This window comes from Pristis pectinata, chromosome 5, assembly GCF_009764475.1.
Source record: "Pristis pectinata isolate sPriPec2 chromosome 5, sPriPec2.1.pri, whole genome shotgun sequence".
NCBI lineage: Eukaryota > Metazoa > Chordata > Chondrichthyes > Rhinopristiformes > Pristidae > Pristis > Pristis pectinata.
The window spans coordinates 27392731-27412956 of record NC_067409.1 but is presented as its reverse complement, the minus strand read 5'-3'; the positions used below and the strand labels follow the sequence as shown (position 1 = coordinate 27412956).

Below are 20226 nucleotides of genomic sequence, written 5' to 3'. Positions count from 1 at the left end.
CTTTTGATGCTCATTAAATTTCTTTGAAAAGTAAGCTACAGGATGGTCAATATCATCAAGGTCACCCTTCTGCAACAACACAGCTCCTGCAGCTTCATCACTGGCATCTACTGCTAATGAAAATGGTCTTTCAAAGTCAGGTGTTTTGAGCACAGGATGGTAGCATAAAATGGCTTTCAGCTTCTCAAATGCTTCTTGACAAGAATCTGTCCAAACAAACTTTACTCCCTTCTTCAGAAGATTAGTTAGGGGAAGAGCAATATCAGCAAAATTTTTACAAAATTTTCGATAATATCCAACCATTCCCAAAAATCTTCTAACAGTCCTCGTACCTGTGGGAATAGGGAACTCAGATATTGCTTGAACTTTTGCCTGAACAGGAGCTTGCTTGCCTTGACCTACAACATAACCAAGATACGTCACAGTGGCATGGCCAAATTTACTTTTAGCCAAGTTAACTGTAAGGTTAGCCTTGGAAAGTCTTTCAAACAACCTTTCTAACGCAGAGATGTGATCTTCCCAAGTATCATTCCCAGTCACTAAGTCATCAATGTAGGCATCTGTATGTTTTAACCCATGAATCACTGAATTAATCATTCTTTGAAATATTGCCGGAGCATTTTTCATTCCAAATGGCAAAACATTGTATTCATACAATCCAGAAGGGGTTACAAAGGCTGAAATCTCCCTTCCTCTATCTGTTAATGGAACACACCAGTACCCTTTTAATAGGTCAATCTTTGTAAGAAATTTTGCCTTTCCCACTCTATCTATGCAATCATCCACCCTAGGAATAGGGTAAGCATCTGACTTTGTTACAGCATTCACTTTCCTGTAATCTGTGCAAAATCTAACAGTTCCATCAGGTTTAGGTACAATAACACAGGGCGAACTCCAATTTGAAGTAGAATGTCTAATAATATCATTTTCCAACATGTATTTTATTTCCTGATCAACAAGTTTACTTTTTTTCCACATTCATTCGATATGGGTGTTGTTTGATTGGTTTTGCATCCCCAACATCAACATCATGGGTAATTATCAATGTTCTGTTTGGAACATCTGGGAACAGATTTTTAAATTTTAAAATTAATTCTCTCATCTGTTGTTTTTGTGAAACTTGTAAATGGTCCAATTTCGTTTCAAGGTTCTCCATGATATTTTGGTTTTTTAGTTTTGATGGAACAATATTTGGTCTAAATGGGCCTTCCTCAACATCAACATCAGGCATTCTAGAAACAACCTTTACATCATCCACCAAGGCCACAACTGAATCCCTCTCATAATAAGGTTTTAGCATGTTTACATGACAGAGTTGTGTTTTCTTGCGTCTATCTGGTGTTTTGATTATATATGTTAAATCAGTCACTCGAGATTCAATAACATAGGGTCCAGAAAAACGAGATTGCAAGGGATTATTTTGGCTAGGGAAAAATACCAACACCTTTTGCCCCACTGCAAATGTCCTAGGCCAAGCACGTCTATCAAAATATGTCTTCATTCTTATCTGGCTGGTTTTCAAATTCTCTCTCGCTAGCTGGCAGACTCTCTCCAACCGAGTTTTAAATTTTTGGACATAGTCCAACAGACTCAAGTGCACTTTCTCATTAACCCATTGCTCTCTTAACAACTCCAAAGGTCCTCTCACCCTATGTCCAAATACAAGCTCAAAAGGACTAAATCCTATTGACTCCTGGATTGATTCTCTAACGGCAAACAAAAGTAAATGAATACCTTCGTCCCAATCCTTTGTGTTTTCAAAGCAATACGTCTTCGGCATATTTTTGAGAGTAGAATGAAATCTCTCCAGAGCTCCTTGAGATTCTGGGTGATATGCAGATGATACAGTTTGCTTTGCTCCCAGCTCATAGACTATTTGTTGAAAAATTTTTGACATAAAATTACTACCTTGATCAGATTGGCTTTCTTTTGGCAAACCAAACAAGGTAAAAAATTTTAAAAGAGCCTTTGACACCGTCTTGGCCTTAATATTTCTAAGGGGTATTGCCTCTGGAAATCTAGAAGTGGCACACATGATGGTTAACAAATACTGATTTCCAGTCTTAGACTTTGGTAATGGGCCAACACAGTCCACAATCACCTTCGAAAAGGGTTCACCAAAAGCAGGAATTGGCTTCAACGGAGCCACAGGGGGTTTTTGATTTGGTTTACCTACCATCTGACGTGTGACAGGTTCGACAAAACATCACCACATCTTTTCTCAAACCAGGCCAATAGAATTGTTTCAAGATCTTCCCTACAGTTTTATTCACACCAAAATGACCACCCAAAGGCATACTATGGGCCAGGTTTAAAATCTCATCCCTGTAAACTTTTGGAACAACAACCTGATGAATAACTTCCCATTCCTCAGTAACAGGAACATGAGGAGGTCTCCATTTCCTCATTAACACTCCATTTTTGACATAGTATCCAGTTGGCACTTTTTCAATCTCCTCACATGAGAGTGCTTTTTCTTTCAATTCTGTCAACTCAGGGTCCTTTGTCTGTTCCACCATAAAATCCTTCCTCGACAAAGACAAATCTTTAAATTCAGGCTCACTATAAGGATGTTGATCCTCCAGTGAAGACAGAAAAGTTTCATATAAGGCATCATAATTTTCTTCCTGTTTAGGACTGTCACAAGGAACCACATCAGACTGCACCGGACTGTCTGTCTTGGCTAATTCTTTAGCTCTAGCTCGAGTCACCGCACATGATGGGTAAACATCTGGATCATTCTCAGACTCATCAATCCTTGGTTTGGTTGTTAACCGTACCACAGGAACAATTTCTCCATCTGCAAGGTCATTTCCCAATAACAAAGAAACTCCTTCCACTGGCAACCTAGGTCTTATCCTTACCTCGACTGGTCCTTCTACGAACTTTGACTTTAAAATCACCCTGTGTAAAGGGACAGACATGGTGTCATCTGTAACGCCTTGCACTAGATTTACCTCACCAGTGTCAGTTTCTTCACCAAAATTTAAAACACTGTCCAGCAAGAGAGATTGACTAGCCCCAGTATCTCTAAGAATTTTCACTGGCACCTGGGGTGACTCTTCATTCAGTGAAACAAAACCCTCTGATACATAAGAACGGAATTCCTTTCTCACCTCCTCCAACTTTTCCACTTTTACCTCTTGCAAGGATTGATCTTTAACAGCATCTCCTAAACCTTTTTGATTTTTAATTGCCTGAAAGCAAGCATTGGGCACAGCTTCCTTCCTTTTCTTCAAAAGGGCACAATTAGATATCACGTGGCCAGGTTTCCTACAGTAATAACAAGTACGCTCAACAGGTTTCTCCAGCCCTGGCTTCTTTTTATCTTTTCCTTTTTGATTACCTCCCAATTTAATCTCTGGTTTACCTGGATTGTCCTTGTAACTCTTTTGAAAGGTTTTAGGTTGTCCCCATTTGGATTTATGGGTTAAAGCATAATCATCTGCCAACCTAGCAGTTTCTTGTAAAGTTTCCACTGCCTTTTCATTTAAATATGTTGTTAATTCAGCTGGAACACATCTTTTAAAGTCCTCCACTAATATCAATTCTTTCAATTTATCAAAATCCCCATCTACATTTTTAGCCGTGTACCATCGTTCAAAACATATTCTCTTTCCATTGGCAAATTCCATATAAGTCTGATCTGCAGATTTCCTCAAGTCTCTAAATTTTTGTCTATAAGCTTCAGGTACCAATTCATAGGCCTTCAATATAGCTTGTTTTACCTTGGTATAATCAGCTGCATCCTCAGCAGACAAAGCAGAATAAGCTTTTTGAGCTTTCCCTTTAATCACACTCTGTACCATAAGAGCCCATCCTTTCCTTGGCCAGTTTGAACTCTCAGCAACCTTTTCAAAATGTTGGAAATACTGATTCCTCAAAAGGAGGGACTAATCGAACCTCCCTGCTGGCTGAAAAACCATCATCAGAATCAGATTCCAAACTCTTTCGCTTCATTTGTAACTCATGCTGCCTCTGTTTCTCCTTCTCCTCACTATCCAGCTCCATCCTCTTCAATTCCATCTGCTTCATTGCTAGATCAGCCTCTATCTTCATCCGAGTTATCTCTCGTTCAGCCTCTAATCTCTTTTGCTCGGCCTCTATCGTTTTTTGTCCCAACTCCACTGGTTGAAAAGTCACATCAGAAATCACTGGTTTACTCTCAGGAAACCCAACTACCTCACTCAACTCAAACACTTCCTTCTCCAAATAATAGTCAACTATCATTCTATGAATAACTGCTTTTCTCATAGACTGCTTTACTTCTGTAAGGTTTAGCTTTGTAGCAATCTTTATCAAATCATCCTTTTTCGCCACCTCCAATCCCTGTAGGGTTGGTGACTCCAAAAATGCCTTAATATCCATTGCTGCTGGTTTCCACACACACAAGCCAATTAAAAAGAATTTATCAAACCTCCCTCAAAAATCTTTGGATTGAATCCCGAACAAATCTCGTCAATCTGGGGAACGATCCCAGACGACACTCGTTAATCTTTGGATTGGATCCTGGACGAATCTCGTCAATCTCGGGAACTATCCCGGACGAACCCCCAATTTTGTCACGAACCAGCAACAAAAGAACCACACTGAGCATGATTCAGTGTTAAAGACTATTTTATTAATCACTACTTATGATAATACGTAAAATAAGAGTAAAAATGTTAGTATGTTAGAATTCAAAAATGTTAAACCTCGAACGTTAACCCCAAAAACTAAACTCTTCGTGTGTGTGTCAAAGTCCCAAACTCCAAGTTCCGGAACGGTTCTTAAAGTTCAGTTCCGCAAGCCATAAGGTGAAACATGAGCAAGGGCTTCTTCAACAACCACCGTTGTCTGAAGATCAGACGTAGATGTAGAAAAACAGAGAGAGAGTACATACGAAATCCAAATGTTCCACGATGGAACCCAAACGACATTTCAGTGTTTACTCGGTAGTGACTTCCTCACCCCGAAAAGCATCCGAATCGTGGTCGTCCACACACAAATACCTGTTTCCTTCTACAGGTCAGCAACAAAGTGAACTCCACTGGATTACTTCCAACTTCCATACATGGATTTCAGTGGCAGACACAGTTATAGTTTCTCATCCATCGATAGAGAAAACTAGCAGGCTGGTGTCTCTCTCCCTTCTCCCTCTCTCTCTTCTGACTTCTTCAACAACGTCATTACGTCCTTTATCTTCTATTGACGTAAGCACGCCCCACACACACACACACACACACACACACACACACACTCTCTATCTTAAAGGGACTTACACTGAGTCCGTAACGCTCCTCTTAAATGCCCCCAATGAATTTGCCTCCACCACCCTATCAGGCAACACATTCCAGGCATATACCACTCTCTGAGTAAAAAACATATCCCTCACGTCTGTTCTGAACCTACCTCCTCTCACCTTAAATGCATGCCCTCTGGTATTGGATTGCTCAATAATGGGAAAACGATATTGCTTGTCCACCCTATCTATGCCCCTCATAATTTTATACAGTTCCAACAGATCACCCCTCAGCCTCCGCCGCTCTAGAGAAAAGAGCCCAAGTTTCTCCAACCTCTCCTAAAAGCACATGCCCTCTAACCCAGGCAGCATCCTGGTAAACCTCCTCTGCACCCTCTCTAAAGCCCTGACATCCTTCCTATAGTGAGTTGACCAGAACTGCACGCAATGCTCAAAATGTGGCCTAACCAGAGTTCTAAAGAGATGCATCATAACTTCTTGACTCCTATACTCAATACCCTGATTAATAAATTCAAGCATTCCATAAGCCGCCTTAACCACCATATCTACCTGTGTAGCAACTTTCAATGAGTTATGGACTTGCATCTTGGTAAAGCTTTGTTTACTACATCTCCCAACTCTTTAATTGCTATGGATGTGACCGAAACCTGAATGTCTTATCAAAATGTACACTGCCTACACCATATTTCACATATGTCACATATTCTCAGGTATATTTGTGTTGGGTAGCCAGGCTCTAGATTCTGGCTGAAGGATTTTATGGAGGGTCTGCAGACTCTGGCGTAGATAAAGCATGTGGATTTTGATGTGGTGAGTGTGTAGTTTGGATATTGTGCACTCCTACTGCTGTTGTGCATGGTCACGAAGCTTGAGGCCTCCACAACCTTTCTGGCTGCTGTTGTTCCTCCATTTTGGGAGGTCAGGAATCAGATATGATTTGGTAAAGATATTACACTTTTATAGGGAAGTTTTGAGAACATCCTTAAAGTGTTTTCTCTATCCTTCTGGAGTTCCCTTATCAAGACTGAGCATAGATTACTTATTTCAAAAGTTTGCTGTCTCCCAAAGGTCTATATTTAGACCCTACCTATTTCTCAGCTCAGCTTTTTTGCATCATTTTTCCACACTGCCTCCAACTGTTTTGGTTAGCTTGCAGAAAATCCTGTGAGGAATAATCAGAATTTTCTAATATTGAGAACACTGAAACCATTGACTTAACTCGCTGCTGCAAAACATCATTTCCCAGCCGCTGATTTCATCTCTATCTCATAGCTTGATAATGTCACGGTTGACGACTAGATAAGTTTTGGATACATTGGTACCATTACTGAAACCTTTTTCTTTTATCCCTGGAACATCACCTGATCCTGCCCCTTCTCAGCCACTTGTTCTTGTTACTTCAAGACCTCATTATTCTGTCCTCCTATGTTTTGCCTTTGTTCACTTAGCTGATCTGAAATTCTCTTGTTATTGTCTTTACTCACCAAGTATCGTTTGTTGGGGACTTCTCAAAGTCAAAGTTGAGTTTATTGTTATATGCACAAGTACATGTATGCACTGGTGCAATGAAAAACTTATTTACAGCAGCATTGCAGGCACATAACATTAGATACACAACATTCACAAGAAAAACATAAATTATGCAAGAAAGAAACCAGACCCCTGTGTTCACTGAGCCACATAGGTTAAACAACATCTTTTTTAAATTCTCAGCTTAATTTCAACCCCCCTACTCCCACCTGACTGCCATGATCTTGCCCCTCCTTACCTTTAAAATATCCTCTAGCCTTACAAACTTACAAGGTAAAAGCACACTTTCAATTCTAGCCTCTTAGTGATCCCTAATTTTAATTGCTCCACCATCAGCATTCAAAATCTTCTGCTCTGGATACTCCTTTCTAAATCTTGCTGTTCCTCTACTATCATTTTACTCCTTCATTGTATTGCTTAAAACTTATCATTCAGACAGGTATTTAGTCATCTGCCTCCATTTGTGGTTGGGTGGGGGGAAAAACTTGTTTGAAAATGCTTCTGTGAAGTGTCTTAGAAAATTGCAGTAAACTAAGTTGCTGTTGCATTAACAATTAACTAGTTTTAAATTTGAAGAAGAGTGAACTTCTTAAAGACCTGAATAAGCAAACCAACTAGTTGCAGTGATTCATTTTGTGTACTTGTTTTAAGCTTTGTAAATGTTTGTTACTGATCATTGCTTATATGTACTGTGGCATGAGCAAACATGTTTCCATCTTATTTCTCTCACTGTTATTTTAACAAAATCATTGACCTGTTCAAAATAACACTGCAAAACACAAGAAGATAGGAGCAGCAGTAGGCCACCTGGCCCCTTAAGCCTGCTCTGCCATTCAATATTATTAGACCTCAACTCTTCTGTGCCAATTCAAGGCAGTTGGTCCTCAAGTCCCTGATCTTTCAAAAATGTATCAACCTCCAGTGATCTAACCTCCATAACTCTCTATGATAGAGATGGGAACGCACCAAACTGACAAAGGAATTTCGTAATAATGCATTTATATGTTGGTATTGCATTGTGCGATTTACCCCATATGTTTGCCACTTTGCTTAATACAATTGTTAATTGTATGCTTCATTTCATTTTGAGTACTTCTCAACTTTTCATTTTCAGATTTACCTGAAAAAACTATGGCAAAGAGTTTCTCAGCATTGCAAGCAGCAAGGCATGAACAAGCAGAACGCACAATTTTGGTTAGCTGTCCTCCCAATGTCACGGAAAAGAAATTCTACCAATACCTAGCAAGCTATGGAACAATCAATAAATATTTCTTCTATGAAACTTTTGTAAGTGCTATAAACCAGAACTTAAATATTGAGTTACATACTGTTATGAATGTAAGTAAAATTGCCTCCTTGACCCTGCAGTTAGAATTGGGGTTACTACAGAAAAGGGGTTCTGAGGTAAAAGACAGCCATGATTTTATTGAATGACAAAGCACCACAAGGGGTATATTGGCTTATTCCTGCACTTAGTTCTTATGCAGTTATGGTCTCGATTGTTGTTCTACAGAGAGAAAAAAGTTGTATAACATAATTCAATATTCATCTATACCCTAATTTTGTAAAGAAGAAGCTTAAATATTTTGTCCTTGAAATCATATACTTTGTCTACTCTACATTCAATTAATTATAGAATGTAGCATTTTTAAGATTTTTATATTATCAGTGATTTAGCTGCATTCAGAACCTGTTCATGTCATGCTAAAATTACTAATTTTAGTGAATGCGACATTACCCAGGTTTGGTCACATCTTTGAAACAGTTTTTGTGAGCTTGAATATTAAACCATTCTGGAAATAATGGCAGATCTGTTGCATTTCTGAAAAGACAGGGTAATACTTAGGGGACTAAGAGAGTCCCAGGCTTGTTCATTGGTCATAGGAAATCAACAGTACTGCATTTTGTGTCCATTAATTGTATTGCTTTATTATTGTCACTTGTACCGAGGTACAGTGAAAAACTTGCATACCGTTCGTACAGATCCATTCATTACACAGTGCAGTGTATGTTGGTCAAACAAGGTTTATTTAGCAGGCTGAGAACATTTCACTTTGTGGATGTAACTACTGAATAAATTAGGTTATTAATGTAATTTCTTCCATCTGTAAACTTAAATATTAAAATCTGGACAGTCCAAGTTAGTAAAGTGCAAGTACCTTAGAATAATGTTTGATTTTAATATTGTGATGAAAGTGGATCATTTTGAAATACAAAATTAGATTCATACTTGCCATGACATTTGTTCACTCAATCGAGCAGAAGGAAAGCAAAGATCACAGAAATTGAAGCAAAGAGGAAGAAAGTCATTGCATCCATGGTGGCAACGAAAGAGCCATTCCATTCCCATTCCCAGGAGCAGAAAAATCTAGGCATTGGAGATGCTGACTTTCAGACTGGACATTTAAAACAAAGTCAGTTATCCCAGACAAAGGGGAGAGGTCCTATGTTTCTATTTCAATGACTTAATCCACTATAAATATACTAAATCCAGACCTTTGAGCTCATTTGCACTCAGGAGTCTGTATAGTTAGGGTGTTAATAGAACATAGCACAGTACAGACATTTTATCCTGCTCTAAGATCTATCTAACCCTTCCCTCCCACATAGCCTTCCATTTTTCTATCATTCATGTGGCTATCTAAGAGTCTCTAAAATGTCCCTAATGTATCTGCCCCCACAACCTCTGCCAGCAGTGCGTTCCACGCACCCACCACTCTCTGTGTTTAAAAAAAACTTACCTCTGACATCTCCCTTCTACCTTCCTCCGATCACCTTAAAGTTATGCCCCCTCGTGTTAGCCATTTTCACCTTGGGAAAAAGTCTCTGACTGTTCGCTTGATATATGCCTCTTATCATTTTGTACACCTCTATCAAGTCACCTCTCATCCTCCTTCTCTCCAAAGAGAAAAGCCCTAGCTTGCTCAATCTATCCTCATAAGACATGCTCTCCAATCTGGGCAGCATTCTGGTAAATCTCCTCTGCACCCTCTCTAAAGTTTCCACATCCTTCCAATAATGAGGTGACCAGAACTGAACACAATACTCCCAAGTGTGGTCTATCCAGAATTCTATAGAGCTGCAATATTACCTCATGGCTCTTGAACTCAATACCCCAACTAACAAAGGCCAACACACCATGCACCTTCTTAGCGACCCTATCAACCAGCGTGGCAACCTTGAGGGATCTCAAGACAAAATCGGTGCACCAAAGTACCTTTGTAACATGCTTAGTGCAAACGCTTTGAAATGTTACACAGTTTGTCTTTAGCAGGATAAGTTTTGCATGACTGTTTTAATCATGATAGTTTACAAATGTGTATGATAAAACAATCACAGTTTATTTCTTAATTTTTTCTTAATGTTCCACAGGGTATTTATGCACTGGTGGAGTTCTCTGATAAAGAAAGTATAGAAGCAGTCCAAAACTCTTCCACTATCCCAAGCCTCCAGCATGAATGTGCTGTTCCGTTCAAATCCAGGTTTTTTAATTTGAGGAATAAACATGTTGGATCGCTGACTTCTACACATCCTTCTGTGCCACAGCTTAAACAATCTGTCATCCCTCCTAATGAACTCTTACTGAAACTTTCTGGAGCCAAGAGTGTAAGTTATTAAATTGATTTATTATTGTCATGTGTATCGAGATAGAATGAAAAACTTTTGTTTTGCATGCCATCCATGCAGATCATTTCATTACACAGTGCATTGAGATAGTACAAGGGAAAAGCAATAACAGAACTCTAAAATGTTACAGTTGCAGAGAAAGTGCATTGCAGGCAGACAATAAGGTGCAAGGCCATAATGAAATAGATTGTGAGGTTAAGAGTCCATCTTATCTTACTAGGGGACTGTTCAATAGTCTTATAACAGTGTGAAGTTTGTGTTGTTTATGTTGCAATGGCAGTGAAACTTATTTACTTTCAGAAAAGTAAATTCACATGTTCAATAATATGATGGAATTGGATATTGTGGTTGTTTGCTTTGATGTGAGTGATGAATTCTGAACTTATTTAGAAACCCTGAATAATGTTCTTTAATTTGTTTTACTTATAAAGCTCAATTAGGTCAGTATGGCTTGGATTAGTGATGATCGAAGTGTGAAGTTGATTTGGTACTATGAGCCATGTATTGTAAGAAAACAACCTGTGACAGGTTTTGCCTTTCCAAACCTAGGTTGAGGTGCACGTTTTGAATTTGTACACTTCAGTTACAGGAAAAAAAACAAGATTTTATGAGCCATCTATGTCTGTTAATTGGACATCTAATAGGTGTTCTACCTGAGGGCTGTAGATTAACTGTTACTGTCTTTTCTCTCTCAGATAGATGAACAATTATTCACTGTCCTCAAAGAGAGCCAGCTGACTGAAGAGAATACACGTCTTCGTTTCCTTGTGTGCTCCCTACTAAAGGAAATTGCGGCAGCTTACTTTCCAGAATGTTCAATTAAACCATTTGGGTCATCTGTAAATAATTTTGGCAAGATGGGCTGTGACCTAGACATGTTTCTGGATCTGGACAGCATTTGTGGAAGAAACAACACTAAGGTAAAAAGTACTGTAATTCAGCAGAGGAAATTGAGTTTTCGTGCTTGTCAATCAAAATCATATTGCATAAAATTATTCTATTTACTTATCAGCTTTTAATTATTGTATGATATATTTAAGAAGCATTGGATGGTATATTGCAATGTAGCATGCAGGATTAATTTTGTTGTGAATTTAAATTATAGAAGCAATAAACCTGCAGCCAAAGAATGCAAAATGATCATACAATTACAGAATCTGAAGCCAGGAATTGATCTCAACTTGTGGATAACTAGTAGCAGTTCATGAACAGACACTGGTTGCTCTCTTTATTTTTATGTAATTATTAGATAGATATCTGTAATAAACATTGACCTTTCAGATGTCATTTAGAATGAGATCAAATATAATCATTTGCTGTTTTCCCAGACTCTGTCAGAACTGTGACATATTGTGTAGTTAATGAAATAAATGTAACAATTTTTTTTTCCATGATTTGCTGGACAATAATATCTCAATGAATGCATTGCTATTGGATCAATGAAATGGTTAAATATCAGAAGGTTCTTTTTGCATCTGAGTTTTCTGACAAATCAGTTCTGATATAACTATTTGAAATTTCTTGGATTTGAGCTTCATGTTTAGATTAATAATGCAGGTTGATGCTGCAATATAAATCTGTATAGGTACTGCATTTTGAGATGTGCTGCCTTTCAGCTGAACTACTAAATTAGGTTCTGGTGTACTCATTTGGATGTACATACAACATTCATAATACTGTTCAAAGTATACCAGGATGGTCTTTCAGTGACTGGCCAACAATCATTTATTTATCAATACTGTCAAAAGAAATTATGTAGACACTCACTGCTGCTTGCAAGACATTGAAGTGGATAAGCTTTCAATGAAGGAAAACTCTCGAGTTTGTTCTGTAATTATGAAGGGAAAGAGAATTAGGCATCCAAAGCAGTAGCCCAAGTGTGGAGATAGAAGACGTAAAGGTCTCGATGAATACTTTGTATTCCTCTTCACAAAAGAGCGAGATCAAATAAGCACTTGCATTAAGGAGAAAGAATGTGAAGTATTGGAAACGATAAATGTAGAGAACATAACAAGTGATGTGGTATTTCTAAAAGTAGATAAATTGACAGGGCCAAATAAAATATACCTCAGACACAAAAGAAGGAAAAAGTACAGGGTTTAATGATCATTCATTAATATTTGATGACAGACTTAATACTGGAGGACTGGAAAGTTACTGATCTGGTATAAAGTGTAATTCGGGTATGTTGGGGTGTAGGTGTGGGGGAGCTTGCTGACATTGATTTGCTTATCCTGCCAGTGGATTTGGAGGACTTTACAGAGACAGTGATGATGGTTCTGCAGCTCATTTGACAGGAGGGCTTATAAGTAGAAGGAGATGAATGAGATCAGGTGAGGAATTGTTTTTAAAGTTTTACAGAAGGCTGAGTTCACAAATGGCCTAATCGCTCTGCGGTGATAACTAGGGAGACTGATGAAGTGAGTGGAAAGGTATGTATTTTCTGGCAGGAACCAAATGATTTGATCTTTGCAATGTTGAGGAAAGGTCATGATTCATAGATCATAGAACAGGCCCTTAGGCCCATAATGTCTGATATATCTGAAATAATGTTAAGCTTAACATTGGGCGGCACAGTAGCATAGCGGTTGGCGCAACGCTATTACAGCGCCAGTGATTGGGGTTCAATTCCTGTCGCTGTCTGTAAGGAGTTTGTACGTTCTCCCATGTCTGCGTGGGTTTCCTCCGGGTGCTCCGGTTTCCTCCCACATTCTAAAGACGTACGGGTAGGTTAATTTGGGTTTAAAATGGGCGGTGCGGACTCGTTGGGCTGGAAGGGCCTGTTACCACACTGTAAATAAAATTTTAAAAAAGTTTTTAAAAAATTCTCTTGTACCAGGTAGTCAAGGGATTGAGATGTAGTGGAGAGTGTGTGGTCTGATTTCTTGCCTTTGAATGGCTATCTGAATGTAGTTGCTTATATGGGGAAGGAGGGAAATATTCAGATTATTGCATCTATTTGGAACTGATGTTCACTTTTCATAGTAAGTCATCAAATGGTTAAATGAAAAGAATGTTGGAGCTTTATCCAGAGGTACATTGTCTTATCTATCATTTGTCAAGTCCTGTTAATTTGAGATTGAACACTTACTGTATCTCCTTGTCCTTGATAATTCATGCTATCAACTGGAACATCTAGATCAATATTATTTTGATTGCATATTAATAACTGAATTTTATATAATTTAACTTTAGACTGAACTAAGCAGCATTTTTTCCAGAGCACTTGGGCAAGAAATTGAACAAGCTGCTGGAGTAACTCAGCAGGTCAGGTAGCATCTGTAGAGGGAAGTAGGCAGTCAACATTTAGTGTCAAGACCTCTACTTTTAACCCAGATAAAGAGGAGATGGCCAGTGTAAAGGTGTGAGGGGTGGGGTTAAGAGCTGGCAAGCGAAAGGTGGATCCAGTTGAGAAGGGGTGATGAGCTGTTGGAGTCAGGTGGGGGAGGGAAAGGTGGAAGAAGCAACAGGCTGGGAGATAATGGGTGGAGGCAGCAAAGGGTTGCAGATGAAGGAATCTGATAGGAAAAGAAGGTGGAGCATTGAACCAAATAAGAAAGATAGGGTAGGCAGATGGGAATAGGGGACGGGACACAGTGGGAGGAGTGTGTGGGTGATAGGCAGATTGAGTAGGTGGGGGAGGAACAAGAAATGGTGAAAAGGGGCTGGGGGAGGACAGGGTTGGGAAAAAAGATGTGTGTGAGAGGACCTGGGTAGATCAGAAGGAGAGAGAAAGGAACTGAGGAGGAGCAGGTTACCTGAAACTGGAGAATTCAACATTCATGCTGTCAGATTGTAGTCTACCGGGGTGAGGCCAAAAGCAAACTAGAGGAATGGCACCTCGTATTCTTCTTGGGTAGTCTCCAGTCCAGATGAAGAGCCCTCGACCCGAAATATTGATCGCCCATTTCCCTCCATAGATGCTGCCTAACCCTCGAAGTTCCTCCAGCAAATTGTTTTTTGCTCCAGATTCTAGAATCTGCAGTCTCTTGTGTCTGCAAGGTGTTGGTAAAAGTAGGTTGTAATAATCTTAAAGTATAATTGTTCTGATATTTAGAATGAGAATACTAGCAAAGCTCTGTGCTCACTTTTACAATGGTAGTGCTAAATTGCTGAAGCACATATTTAGGCAATGAAATGTGGAAGTCCATGGGCTGCTGTCGTTGATTGCCTGCTCTTCCACAGACTACTCCTGTTTCTATGTTCATATTAGTATGCAGCTACAGCAAGAAATTGGGAAAGGGTAACAGAATGTGTTCATTTATTTGAAAAGGAATTGAATTCAAAAGTAAGTTTTATAGGGGATTTATGAGACCACATAGAACCCTTCAGCCCACAATGTCTGATTCATTTGAAATGATGGTAAGCTTCCCTTGCACCAGGTAGGCACGGAAACAGGCCCTTTGGTCCAATGCTGACCAAATTGCCCACCTGAGCAGTCCCATTTGCCTGCGTTTGGCCCATATCCCTCGAAACCTTTCCTATCCATGTACCTGTTTAAATGTCTTTTAAATGTTGTAATTGTACCTACATCTACCACTTCATCTGGCAGCTTGCTCCATATACCCACCACCCTCTGTGTGGAAAAAGTTTCCCCTCAGTCCCCTTTAATTCTCACCCTTCTTGCCTTAAACCTATGTCCTCTAGTTTTAGACTCCCCAAACCCGGGAAAAAGACTGTGACCTCATCTACGCCCCTCATGATTTTATAAACCTCTATCAGGTCATCCCTGAGCCTCCTATGCTCCAGGAAAAAAAATTGCCCAGTCTCTCCTTAAATTCAAGCCCTCCAGTCCCAGTAACATCCTTGTGAATCTTTTCTACACCTTTTCATGTTTTCTATAGCTAGATGACCAGAACTACACACAACAATCATGAATACATCTGTATCACAAATCTGGAATATTGTGCATAATTTTGATCTTCTTATTTAAGGAATGATATTAATGTGTTAGAAGCAGTTTGGAGTTGGTCAGTCAAGTTTATTGTGCATACATGTACTTGTGCATATGACAGGTGCCATGAAAAATTTACTTGCAGCAGCATCACAGGCACATAGCATCATATAAACAGCATTCACAAGAAAAACATAAATGGTACACAATTTTTACAAGAAAGAACACAATTGGAACAAAATAAAGCAGAGTCCATTTTAGTGCAAAGTGATCAAAGTGGTCATACTGTTGCTAAACTGTAGTGATTAAGGTTGTGCCAGTTGGTTCAAGAACTGAATGGCTGAAGGGAAGTAGATGTTCTTGAACCTGGTGGTGTGGGACTTTAGGCTTCTGTACCTTCTGCCCGATGGTAGCTGCGAGAAGATGGCGTGGTGGGGATCTTTGCTGATGGATGTTGCCGCCTTGAGGCACCGCCTCCAGTAGATACAACTGTTGGTGGGGAGGGATGTATCCATGATGTATTTGGCAGAGTCCGCTACTCTCTGCAGCTTCTTGCGTTCCTGCGCCTTCAAATTGCTGTACCAGACCATGATGTAACCAGTCAGGATTCTTTCAACAGTACATCTGTAGAAGTTTGTTAGACTGTTCAGTGACAAACTGAACCTCAACCTCCTAAGAAAGCTGGCACACTTTAGTTATGAGGAAAGATTAGAAATTAGGCTTGGGTTTGCTAGTTCAGAAGAACGAAAGGGACTTGTCTGAAACGTACAAGATCCTGAGGATTAGATGGGGTTGATGTCAAAGTAGAGATTATTGTCACATGCACGAGTACATATATGCACAGGTGCAATGAAAAACTTACTTGTAGCAGCATTACATAAGCAGCATTCATAAGAAAAACATAAATTATACATAATTTTTACAAAGAAAATTAAAAACAAAAAAAAGTCTGTTTTAGTGCAAAGTGATCAAAGTGTAAGGGATTTTACTCTTATGAGAGAATTTAGAACACCAGGGAGCAGCTGGCATAAGAAAAGATAAAAACTTTGCATCTTTGGAGGCAGATCTTTGGAGGCTGATTTCTTTGATGTCATAGGCAAGTGCTCAACTTTACTGCTGCCTGTAAAGATCAGGACCAGTTGTTTGTTGGAGTAATGGTAGAAAAGTTAGGATCACATGTCCAGTGGTGTAGGAGCTCTTAGTTACCGTGTGTTGGTGCACAATTTATTAAAGCAATATTGATTGTTAAACCTGAGGAATAAAAATGTAACCACGTTTTTAGGAGAGCAAATTAACTGAGATTCTTCAATAGTGTAATAATAAGATTAATTCTTGCTGTATTGTATGCAGGATGACAAGGAAGGTGTGTTTTTAGGATACAAGACATTTTTCATGTAGGTGGATAAAGTATAAAGACAATATCCTTAAGTATCAGTTCAGAGTTTGAAAACAGTATTCATGTGCTATTTCATGAGTAAGGTTAATTTTGTCTCCAAACAGCTGTTTTCGTAGAAAATAGAGTCACTGCTATATTTATATTAATTGTAGCTACTGAAGTGCAGAGGTGGGGAAGACAGCTGTTCACAAAATGTTAGGTAACCTACTGTCAGAAAACATTTGTTGCTGCAAGTTCTCCTTAATGACTCATCAGAACCTAATAGGTGACTTTTAGGAATTCCCCTTGTTACAGTCTCTTTGTGCTCTGGTTATATAGATTAACATTCTCAGCAGTAAATGAAGTTTGCTTCAGAAATAGCTTGTGATTAAAAACATAGAAAATTTACCTTTCCTTAATCTGGACATTGTTAATGCAACCTGTAGAGAGCCTCACTGAGGAGAATTATATTAGAAGAGTAATAGAGTGGTACACCAGGGAACAGGCCCTTTGGCCCACTGTGTCCATGCTAGTACCTATGTAAACTAATCCCATTTTCCAATACACAGTGTTTGAAGTGCTCCTGTAAATATTCAAATACTCTGGGATTACCTGCCTCCACCACCACCACCTTGGGCAGTGCGTTACAGAGTTCAGCCACCCTCAGGGTGAAAAGATTCTTCCTCAAATCCCCTCTAAATGTCCTACCCTCTATCTAATGCACTATGGTTATAGATGACTATTCTAAGGGGGAAAGTATCTCACTATCTACTGTATCTTTGCCCCTCATAATTTTCTGTAGCTCAATCAGATCTCCCATTGTCCTCCAACACAGAAAAACAAACCCAGCCTATCCAATCGTTCTTGACTGCTGATACATCCATCCCAGGAAATGACCACACAGAGACGGGGTTGAGGAGATTCCTCAGCCCCCTCTCTAGCATAGTCATATCCTTCCTATAGGGTGGCAACCAAAACTGCACTCTTTCTGGGTGACACAGCTAATAGAGCTGCTGCCACAACAGTACTAGAGAACTAGGTTCAATCCTAACTTTGGGTGCTGTTTGTATGAAGCTTGCATGATCACCCTGTGACCATGTGGATTTCCCCTGGGTGCTCTGGTTTCCCTTCTCATCCCAAAGACAAGCAATTGATATATTAATTGGCCACTGTAAATTGCCTCTAGTGTGTAGGTGAGTGGTGGAATCTAGGTGAGTTCATGAGACTGTGGGGAGAATAAAAAAATGAGATTAATGTAGGATCAGTGTAAATGGGTTGTTGATGGTTGGCATGGAGTCGGTGGGCCAAAGAGCCTCTTTCCATGCCAACCATCAACAACCCATCTCTTTATGACTCTATGCACATAGTACTTGAGCTGTAAACTAACTGTTGTTTGGTATAGTTGTACCATAACCTCCCTGCTCTTGTATTCTATGCCTGGATATTAAAGGAAGTATCCAATATTCATTCCTAACCACTTTATCTACGTGGTGCTGCCTTTTGGGATCCTTGGACATGTACACCAAAGCCCCTCTGTATTTCTTGGGGCCCTACCATTTATTGTATAGATCCTTATCTTATATGTCCTCCAAAATGTTCCATCTGCCATTGCTCTCTTCAAATTAAGGTGGTGCAACAGTTAGTTCTTGATATGACTGTGGATTTCCCCCGGGTGCTCCAGTTTTGCACACATCCCAAAGACATGCTAGTAGGTTGACTGGCTACTGTAAACTTCCCTAGTGTTAGGAGGCAATTGATGGGGAGGTGAGAGAACAGATTACCATGAAATAAGTGGTGGTGGGGGGAGGATGGGAATGGGATAATGGGATTGCTCTGAGAGACGGCATAGACCTAGATGGAGGAATGGCGTCCTCTTGTGTCATGAGAAATGTAGTCAAAAACTACCCTCCTTATTATGAACAATGCCACCAATTTTCATGTTGTTTCTTTACATAGTAATCATATTTCTTACATTCACATTCAAATGATTAATATATAGAATAAACAGCAAAAGTACTAGCACTTGAGCTCTGTGGTACACTACAGGTCACAAGCTTCCAATCACAAAAAAAACCCTGAACATTGTCCTCTGCTCCTATCACCAAGCTATTTTCAGATCTAATTTGCCAAATTGGCCTGGATCCCATAGGATTTTACCTTTTGGACCAATTTCCCATGTGCAATCTTGTCAAAGGTTTTACATCAGTCCATGGAGACCACATCAACTACAATGCCCTTATTGACCCACTCAGTAACCTCAAAGTCCAATAAAATTAGTCAGATGATATCAACTCTTAACAAATCAATGCTGTTTGTCCTTAATTAGTCCCTGCCTCTGCAAGTGTGGATTAATCATGAATTTTCCAATAACTTGCTGACGTAGCATAGATATGTAATTTACCTGGCTTATCCCTCCAGCCCTTCTTGAATAAAGGTGCAAATTTGCTGTCCTTCAGTCATCTGCAGCCCTCTTATGTGGCTCAAAAAGATTTAAAAATTTCTCTCAGAGCCCCAGCAATATCCTCTCTTACCTCCCTTGGCGGCCTGGGATAAATCTCATTATGCCGGGGAAATTTTATCCACCTTTCAAACTGCTAAGACAGCTAACGTCTCCTCTGTTTCAGTGCTACTTTGTTCTTGAATTTCACTGTCCACCTCACTGAATTCTCCAACTACAGTATCAACTAAATACTAAAGGGCATAGCTTTTAAGGTGAGAGAGGGAGAGTTTAAAGGAGATTTTCAAGGCAAGTTTTTTGTTCACAAAGTGGTGGGTGTCTGAAGCCCACTGCCAGGGAAAGCAGTGGAACATGATAGCAATGTTTAATAGGTATCCAGACAGGCACAAGAACAGATAGGGAATAGATGGATATAGAGAGATAAAGGGATATAGAGAGATAAAGGGATGTAGAGGGACATGAACAGGCAGATGAGATTAGTTTAAATTAGTATCATTGTTGGCACAGACATCGTGGGCTGAATTGCCTGTTCATGTGCTGTACTGTTCTATGTATGTAATGTACCTCGCCTTACTGAATGCAGATGGGAAGAAGACCTGTGTCCTTTGGCTCCACACATACAGTATGTTATCACTTTTGTCCTTAATGAGTCCTGCTCTTTCTCTGGTTACCCGCAATGTCCATACGAATCACTTTGGAATTTTCCTCTATCTTGACTACCGGTGCTATTACATTCCCCCTCCTTGCCCTCCTTAATTATTTAACTACCCCTCTACATTTACCATTCTCCTGTAGGATTTCTGCTCTTTTCAGTTCTGTCCATCTCCCATAAGCCATTTGATTTACTTCTCTATCCAACCCTGTAATTTGGAAGCAGGTTGCTTATTTTTAAGTTGTAAGAAAAGCTTTCTGGCAGATTTATTCAGAAAGTTGATGCAAAATTAAAGTTTTTTTGAAAGTTACTCATAAGAATATGGAAAGCAATCACTTTGGAAAAATCTTTTAATAAGCTGGGTATTTGTTACACCTTAGTGTTGCTTATGGAGTCTACCATATAGCATTCCTCACCTGCCTTGTGTTTGTAAATAACATTCCAAATG

General features: G+C 39.5%; 1 protein-coding gene across 1 annotated transcript in view; it reads left to right on the top strand.

Annotated features, from left to right (window-relative positions):
• Window positions 1-20226, top strand: part of mtpap (mitochondrial poly(A) polymerase) — a 46610-nt gene that overhangs the window by 5884 nt on the left and 20500 nt on the right. Inside the window, exons 2-4 of the mRNA XM_052015585.1 lie at window positions 7887-8059; window positions 10145-10378; window positions 11095-11319. Of these exons, the coding sequence (XP_051871545.1) occupies window positions 7887-8059; window positions 10145-10378; window positions 11095-11319 (632 nt within the window). The remainder of the gene's footprint in view (window positions 1-7886; window positions 8060-10144; window positions 10379-11094; window positions 11320-20226) is intronic.